Consider the following 9,171-nt stretch of genomic DNA (forward strand, 5'->3'; position numbering starts at 1 on the left):
TAGGCGCTTTACCTGCACTCACTCATACATCTTCATAACAACCAAAATGGAGCAGCTTGGGAGAAAACTCTCCAAATTCAGCGGCTCCTCCTTGCCCAAGTTAAGACCCTAAGGTGAAATCCCCTCTTCGGGTGCCTTTCACTAAGACTCAAACCCTCCCCACCTTGGGAGGTGCAGAAAGCCAACCTTCTTCCAAAAACACTTCCGTCCCGGCTGGCAAAAAAAAACTGGTGTCGGGCAACGCGCGGGCTCTCGGCCTCCGGCAGGCGCCGGCAGCCTCCCCGGGACCGTACTCGGGGACCTCGCCAGCGCGGCGGCGCGACTGTGCAAGCGCGAGGCTGCAGTTCCCGGCCGCCGGGGGAGGGCGTGGAGGCGCGCTCGGCGCGCGCCCGGTGAACTCCGGTGAGCGTGCCTTCCCTGGGGGATTATCTCCAGGGTGGAGTCCGCGGCGTTCCCGCCCGGAGAGCCGCGCTCCGGTCACCCGACGCCCGGCGCCCTCGCTCACCTCGCTGACTCCATCCTACTTCCATGCACCACCCCCATCCCCGGGTCCCGCGTCCCTCCGGGCCTGGCCAGCCGTAACCCACTCCGCCCCACTTAGCGTGCTCATTGGCCACCCAGGGCCTTCCCTGTCTCCATAAGTACATGGTCCCCGGGCATGGAGCATGGAGAGGGACAGGAGGAAAGCGCAGCGCCAGCAGCATCTCTTCTACCTCCCTAGACACCTCCCCTTCGCTACTCCAGGGCTGGAAGTCAGACTTGCAACCAGCAGGCGGACTCACGTCCTTTCCTTTCCCCTTCCAAGAGCCACCCAACTCCCGGCTGCGCTCCTCCAGCCCCTGCGGCCAGCGCTCGGCGGGCATCCGCTCCCTGAGGCTGCCGCGCGGTGCAGCGTCGAGCATTCTCGCCGAGGTCCTTTCTTCTCTCTGTCCGTCTTCCGCCCTCTCCACCACACCTGCTGCCCCTCTTTGCCTCTCTTCCGCAGAATCGTCAAGCCCCCCGCTCCCGCCGGCGCCTCTTTAGCAACCTCGCCCTTCCCAGCCCCCGCACATTCCCAAGCGCCCGGTCTCCCCCGCTGCCATGAGCTCCCCCATCGGCAAGAGCCGGTCCCTTGCCGCCTTCCTACAGGAGCTGCGCGGCCTGGGGCAGCCCCCCAGACCCGTGACATCTACGGCGTGCGCGCCCCGTCGGCCGCGGGAGGTGCCCCTCTGCCCCATGATGGAACGGGGCGAGGCGCAAGACGCGGCTGCCCTGCCCGGTCCCACCAAGTGGCCACTGCTGGGCAGTCTGCTGGAGATTCTCTGGAAAGGAGGGCTCAAGAAACAGCACGACACGCTGGTAAATGCCTCGTCGCGCCCCCAGTTCCCGCTCTGCTCCCCGCCTTGCTCTCCAAACCCTCCCCGAAGCGCGCGGTTCGGGCGCACGGTGCGCTCGGTTGTGTGTCCAGGCTGCAGCGGGCCCCAGTCCCCCGGAGGAAGGAGGCGGGGAGGACGGAGAAGCGCTCTTGGGGCTGCAGGGGATGCGCGCTTACTTCGCACCCTGCCCGGCCCGCTGCAGGCGGAGTACCACGAGAAATATGGCAAGATTTTCCGCATGAAGCTGGGTTCCTTCGACTCGGTGCACTTGGGCTCGCCGTGTCTGCTGGAAGCGCTCTACCGCACGGAGAGCGCGTACCCCCAGCGGCTGGAGATCAAACCGTGGAAGGCCTATCGCGACTATCGCGAGGAGGGCTACGGACTGCTGATCTTGTGAGTCCAGGAAGCAGGAATGGGTTCGGCGGCTGGAAATTGGGAAGGGACGGGAATGAGGGTTCCCTGGGGGTGGGACCCTTCTAATGCAGGGAGAACACGGAAGCCCGTACCTGCTGCGGTCACGGGCTCTTGCGTGGACTAGAGTGGGTGGAGGGACGTCTGGGCTGAGTACGCAACACTTGTGTTCTTTCTGGCAAGGGGGCTGGGCCAGGCCTTCCCGTCAAAGAAATGTCAAAAAAAGGTTACGCGAATTATGATGTTCGGACTCTTGGGTGGAATGAGATTGTCACGTTAGCGTGCCAGGCAAACATGTTATACAAACAAAATTATCCCTTAAAATTCTGCGACCCGCCCCTCTCCCCCCTTGGTAGCTCAAACGCCAGAAGTTAACTCCTTTTGCTTTTGACAATGACCTTTTTTTGTAAGGGAAACTGGGAGAATTAGGAGATAGACCTACTTGGAAAGCTGGCATGGAGGGGTGTGGAGGTTGCATTTTAGAAATACTCTAATGTGATATGATTCCTCAGCTTTTACATTGTTAGCATTTAATACGTTAGCACTTTTTTTACCCCCCCCAAATTATAATGCCTAATAGTCGTATTTTTCAGGATATATATAATTGCTGGATTTATTTATTTATGGCTACATTGGGTCTTCCTTGCTGCGCTCCGGCTTTTTTTTTTTTTTTTTGCGGTAGGCGGGCCTCTCACCGCTGTGGCCTCCCCCGCCGCGGAGCACAGGCTCCGGACGCGCAGGCTCAGCAGCCATGGCTCACGGGCCCAGCCGCTCCACAGCATGCGGGATCTTCCCGGACCGGGGCACGAACCCGCGTCCCCCGCATCGGCAGGCAGACTCCCAACCACTGCGCCACCAGGGAAGCCCACTCCGGCTTTTTCTAGGTGTGGCTAGCGGGCTCGCGGGCTCTAGAGCGTAGGCTCATTAGTTGTGGCGCACGGGCTTGGTTGCTCTGCAGCATGTGGGATCTTCCGGGACCAGGGATCGAACCCGTGTACCCTGCATTGGCAGGCAGATTCTTAACCACTGAGCCACCAGGGAAGTCCTTAATTACTGGAATTAAAAACAGTGTTAATGCATGATGCATCACAGGCAGCGTGGTCATCTATAGAGCAAGTGCAAAAGGGTTCATGATGAGAACAGGCTTTTTACAGCTCCGGTGAATCTGACTGTTATTTGAAGGCAATGGCAAAGTTCTAAATTCGAGGTGTTCTGTGAATGTGCCTTTCAACCCAATTCAAGAGATTGAAAGAAGACAAGATTTTTTTCCTCAAACAGATCTGAGTTGCTGGTGAAGTGGGTGTTCACGTGCCCACCCTTACTGCTGGAAACAGGCCACTGGCCTCCCAGTTCAACCCCAGCGAGGGCACATCAAAAGTTCTGAACCCAAATATCTGGCCTTGATCTTTCTGTGTAATCTTTGGCTCAAGGGAAAAGTGATTATTCATCGTATTGTCAAACCAGCCCCGAATATTCCAATACTAATTATTCTCCAGCTGTTTCTTGGCACGATTCTGTGTTCATTTGATCATATAGTTCATGAAGTCAGAGAACTGGAGGTGTCTCTGCTTCTTCGTTCTTTTCCTTTCCATTTGCTCTAAATATAATTCTGCTTCTCTCCCAGGGAAGGAGAAGACTGGCAGAGGGTCAGGAGGGCCTTTCAAAAGAAACTAATGAAACCAGTGGAAATTATGAAGCTGGACAACAAAATCAATGAGGTTTGCAGGACGGGGTTCGCTTTCCTGGTTCTCCTGGGGATGGAGGGATTTAGTGGAGCTTCAAGCCACAGCTACAAAGTGCAGAAGAAAAGGCAGGCAATTTGGATGATTCAGGAGTCTTCCTTTTCTCCTCATTCCTCTCCACATCCTCCTCCCATATTCCTCCCTCCTTCACTCCCTTTTAAAGTAGTATTATGATAAGGGCGCAGTTACGAGCATAGACTTTGACATTCTACAGTCCTGGTTTGGAACTCACCCCACCCCCACCAGCTATGTAACCTGACTGTACCATTTAACTGGCTCACTTTCCCAGTCTATAAACTGGGAGTAACAATTCCCACTCCATAAGTTTACTGTGAGGATTAAATGAGATAACACCATAAACTTCCTAGGTAGTGACAGCTGAGCTGGGTTTTTTAGGATGAGTAGGAGTCTGCAAGCCAGAGAAGGTGGGAAAAGGCATTCAGGCAGAGAGCATAGCCTGCTGAAAATATGGAGGCATGAGATGGTGTGTTCAGAGAACAGTACATTTAGTGCAGCTGAAGTGAAGCTTTCTCTGAAATGATGCTGGGCAGAGGGCAGGTCTTTACAATATTTTTGGGCCACGCTAAGGTTTTTAGATGTTATCCTTTAGCCAGCAGGGGCCCAAAGGGGGGGAAGGATTTAAACATGTAGAGAATTCTTTTTACTCCGTTCACTCTGGGTATTTATTTTGAACTGGACCCACATAGGATCATATAGGTGAAAGATTACAAATTCAGAAGCTTCCAAGGGCCAGGTGATTAATAGAAATGTATAAGGCAGGCCCGACAGGGATTTTAGCAAGCAGAATAGTGCATGCCCTTTCTAGAGGGGACAGCTGCCCCAGCTCTGGCAAATGCCTGCCACATGGAAATGTAGACCCAGTGTCACCAGATCTAGTCATTATTATTATTTTTTGATGACTAACGGAAAATTCATATACTCATGTGAAATCTCTGGATTTTTTGATGGTAAAAAATTCAGAGTACTTTCTAATATGCTATGTGGAAAAACTAAACATGCCCATTAGTTGCACCTGTGGATTTTGTAGTCACATATACCCTATTTCAGACCCCAGCAGAGCCACTTTTATGTGTTCAAGGGAGAGTGCCTTAGCTACTCTCTAAGCCTCAGTTTTCTCATCTGTTACCTAGGAAATGGGAGTAATGACAGTACTTTCTACCTCATGAGGTTATTTGAGGATCAGCTAAGGTAATACACTTTGTACCATGCCTGGCTCTATACAAGCCTCATTAAATGCAAAGCATTAGTCATCTAAAACCCTGATTGTGGAAACTGGCCTCTAGGGGCTGTATGGGACTTGCCCAAGGTGACAGAGCTATTTAGTGAAGGCGCTGCATCCAGAACTTACAGTTCCTTGGCTCTAAGCTTGACATGCTTAATACAACACCAACCAGTAAGGAGACGTTTGCCTGCCCAGCTATGGAAGTGGCAAACCTCAGGGTAGCCAGAGTCCTTGAGACGTTGTCCCCACAGAGACACTGGGCTGATTCCTCCTTTGTGGTTTGTTCTCCATTCTGATTAGAAGAAATGTTTTCCTTTTCTTAAATTTAGATCAAAAGCTGAAACCTAAGCTTCAGGGAGGCTTCAGGGAAAGCTCAGGAAATAACCCCAGGACAAGGGTGTTGGGGCAGAAGATGAACTCCCAAGGGGAATATATAATTAGTGATGATTCAGAATGAGTAACATTATGGGCAGTGAATATACAAGGTAGCAAAACCTGACGCTAACTTACTGAACTTGAAACTTTTGTTTTCCTTCAGTGACTGAAATGTGTCTTTGGTGATTTCTTTCTGTTAAGGTCTTGGCTGATTTTACAGGTAGAATAGGTGAGCTCTGTGATGAGCGAGGCTGCATTGAAGACTTGTACAGCGAGCTGAACAAATGGTCATTTGAAAGTAAGTTGTCTTCACATCTTGTTCATTTGATTTTGCAAGTGATTTGGAGGACAGACATGGCCCTGTGGACAACTCTTCTGTAATCATACACTATTGCTGAGTAGGAAAGGCCATAGCAGCCCTCTTAATGCTTTCAGGCATTTAGGTGATGCTTTACCTTCTGGAATGTTTATGTAGTCATTCAACAAACATTTACACAACACCTGCTATGTGCCAGGCACTGTACTAGGGACACAGCAGTGAACAAAACGGGCAACATCCTTGCTCACATGGAGCTCAGATTTTAGTAGGGGTGACAATCAACTAGTAAATATATTTTAATATATACTCTGCCAAGGAGTAAGGGAGTCAAGAAAGAATATAGGTTCCTAGGTGAGGCAAGTCTGCTTGGTAAGGAGACATTTGAGGTGAGACCTAAAGGAAGGCAAGGAGCAAGCCACCGGGGTATCTGTGGGAAGCCTGTTGGGACAGTGGAGACAGGAGGTGCAAATGTCCTGGGGTGAAAGCATGATCAATGTCTTTGGGGAACTTCGAGGATGCCGGTGTGAGTGGATTATGGGGGGAGGGGAAAGAGGAGCTGAGAAAGATTAAGCCGGGGCCTGAAAGTCCCCGCAAGAACGTTTACTTTGAGTCCGATGTTGAGCCATGGAAAGTTCCGAATAGAAGGGAGCATGATCACTGTTTTCAAGGACCACACTGGGAATAAAAGCAAAGCCCTGCCTTGATGTGCTCGCTGCCCAGTGGAGATGCAGGCAGGGGAACAAGGCAGTTGCAGTAGAATGGGGAGCACTTGACTGAGGGGGTTCAAGGCTGGGGGAGAATCCTAGTGGCTGCCTCAGCTGAGCATGGTCAGGGCCGCTTCACAGAGGTGGTACCGTCTCAGCCGAGGCCTGGGGGATGAGCAGGAGTTTCCCAGGTGAAAGTGAAGGAAGATGGAATGTTCCAGGCTGAAGGAACAGAGAGTGTTGTGTTGAGGAGAAAGAAGGGTGTTCCGAGTAACTGGAGCATGTCCAGCAAGGGACGAGGATGTCCAGGGCAGAGGATGGGAGGAAGCAGCGGCCAGCCCATGTCAGTCCTGTAAACCAGGGATGGGCATTTGGCTTTGAGCCCAGAGTCCCTGGGAGCAATAGGAGAGTGATTTTAGCAGGAAGGTGCCAAGGTCTGATTTGCCGGAAGGATCACTCTTTTTTTTTTTTTTTTGCGGTACGCGGACCTCTCACTGTTGTGGCCTCTCCCGTTGCGGAGCACAGGCTCCGGACGCGCATGGCTCACGGGCCCAGCCGCTCTGCAGCATGTGGGATCTTCCCGGACCGGGGCACGAACCGGTGTCCCCTGCATCGGCAGGCGGACTCTCAACCACTGCGCCATCAGGGAAGCCCAAGACCTCACTTTTGTGGGAGACAGAATTGAGCCTTTGCTAGCCTGCTAATCATAGACTCCAGTGTCGTTGTGAATGGGTAACAGTGTTGATTATTTTAAATAACAGGCATCTGCCTTGTGCTATATGAGAAGAGATTTGGGCTCCTTCAGAAGAATGCAGGTGATGAAGCTTTGAACTTCATCATGGCCATCAAAACAGTAAGCATCTCCTGGGTAGAGAACCTTTCCTTATAAAACGTTTACAGAACCTAACAAATGTGCATCACAGTGTTTCCCAAGAGTGGCATCCATGCATATTTTATTACAGTAGTTAAGTGTTCACTTTAATATGTGTTGCATATTTTCATGAATGAATGTACATATAATAAAAAAAGCACATTCAGTCGTTGTCAGGCAAGGTAAAAGTAGGTATTTCAGTTAAAGGTCAGTTGATTAAAATACTACTTCAAAGAGTCTGAAAATTTTCAGATTAAAATTTGGGGGATTGTTTAGGTTGTATGTAGAGATAGCAGACCCTGTGAAACTGGTTTTAGGAATGGCTGAAGTATGGAAATTATTGGAAATGGAAATGGATATGAGATTTGTATCCTTCTTTTTTTATGTTTAGGTCATAAGATCAATTTTTTTATGAAACACATCCAGTGGAAAAGCATTCCAAAGATGATTTTCACATGTCCCTGGAGGGTGGGGCTGGGGACTGGTGCTGAGAGCCCTGAGGCATCCTTGGAATTCCGGCCTTTAGGGGAGCAAAGGGTGCAGTTGTTTAGAACGCTTCTCTCAGGAGTGCAAGTTGTCTTTGAGAGAAAGAGAAATGGGGGTGAAAAGGCATTTGTGTCCCCCACAGATGATGAGCACGTTTGGGAGGATGATGGTCACGCCAGTCGAGCTGCACAAGAGCCTCAACACCAAGGTCTGGCAGGCGCACACTCTGGCCTGGGACACCATTTTCAAATCAGGTAACGTGGCCACATGTACCCAGCAACCCTGTCTCCGGAGCTGCTGCCGGAAGGTCTGGGTGATCTTGGCCTCAGCACCCCATCCTTTGATGAAGTTGCTCCTCTGGATTCTTTTGGGCTTTGCAAACTCATGAATTTGGGGATTGTCCTGGTGCAGATGAATTCTAGGAAAAGACAGGAGGTAGTTTTCTGTAGTCTTCTTTGGGAACTAGGAGTGGTTAAAAGCAAGAGCTCTGGAGTCAAAGATTCCTGGGTTCAAGTCCCAGCTCTGTCACTGGGTGTGGTGGCTTGGCCAGATGCACTCTTTTTCATCCTCAGTTGTCTCGCCTCTAAAATGGGTTAATAGTGGTAGTAGTAGTAGTACGTACCTCAGTACAAGTGTTTTCAGTTCTAATATAGATAACTTAAAAACCTGGCATATGATCTAGTGGGAACTGTCACTGTTTCCTGCCAAGAAAATATGTAATATAATTTCTGCAAAACCTAAAAAAAAAAAAAACACCTGGCACAGTCCAATATCTCAATGGATCAGAGCTATTTCTGCTACAAGATGAAGGGAATATTTTGGTGCTAAGTATTGTTCTGAGTATACACACACACACTCATTTAATTCTCACAGAAACCCTGTAAAGTAGGGTTTTCTATTAGGCCTGAGTGATAGAACTGAGATACAAAATTAAGTAACTTTATCAAGATTGCATGCTAGGTAATGGCAAAACCAGGGTTGAAGCCAGGCAGAAGATCCAACTCTAACCGCTGTGCCATTTATTGTCATCATTTTTACCATCATCACCATGATTATTATTATGGTGGTGGCTTGTATGATGGATTGAAGTGAGGGAGGTGCATGCCTAGAATGTACTTGACAAACATCACCATTATTGTCAGCATGCATGGGCACTGCACGTGTGTGTGTATGTGTGTGTTTATGTTTGATAACAATGGGGGAGGGTTTCTCCTCTTCTCTGCTGCCAGGATTTGGGAGCCAAATCTCACTGTGCCTGTATCAGTGACCATATCCTGCTAGATACTTGGATATGGGATCAAGTTCTGATTCTGAGAACGGACCCAAATGCCACCTCTGTCTCATGATGACCTCTCTCTCCCAAGCTCTAACCTCTTCCTACTCAAAACGTGACTGCAGATCTAGCAACAGCATCCCCTGGTAGCTTGTTAGAAATCAGACTTCCAGGCCCACCCCAGACTCTAGAATCAGAATCTGCATTTTAAGAAGATGCCCGGGGGGATTCTTGTGCACGTTAATATTTGAGAAGCCCTGCTCCTGTGGGCATTGGTCAGTGCTTGCTGACTTATCAACAAGGCAGTATTAGCTTATCTAACAAATTGTTCAAATTGTCACATTGCCTGCAAAGACCCTTTAGATGTTGCAAGGAGATATTTGATCCTGGGT

The 9,171-nt window shown here is 49.9% G+C and overlaps 1 protein-coding gene across 1 annotated transcript in view; it reads left to right on the plus strand.

Moving 5' to 3' along the window:
- Positions 1-362: 362 nt before the first annotated feature.
- Positions 363-9,171, plus strand: part of CYP24A1 (cytochrome P450 family 24 subfamily A member 1) — a 17,106-nt gene continuing 8,297 nt past the window's right edge. The window contains exons 1-7 of the mRNA XM_081255116.1: positions 363-402; positions 986-1,338; positions 1,558-1,748; positions 3,391-3,484; positions 5,328-5,424; positions 6,911-7,002; positions 7,649-7,760. Of these exons, the coding sequence (XP_081111242.1) occupies positions 1,081-1,338; positions 1,558-1,748; positions 3,391-3,484; positions 5,328-5,424; positions 6,911-7,002; positions 7,649-7,760 (844 nt within the window). The 5' untranslated portion in view covers positions 363-402; positions 986-1,080. The remainder of the gene's footprint in view (positions 403-985; positions 1,339-1,557; positions 1,749-3,390; positions 3,485-5,327; positions 5,425-6,910; positions 7,003-7,648; positions 7,761-9,171) is intronic.

The sequence above is a fragment of the Mesoplodon bidens genome (genome assembly GCF_964165515.1).
Source record: "Mesoplodon bidens genome assembly, chromosome: 15".
NCBI classification, from domain to species: domain Eukaryota; kingdom Metazoa; phylum Chordata; class Mammalia; order Artiodactyla; family Ziphiidae; genus Mesoplodon; species Mesoplodon bidens.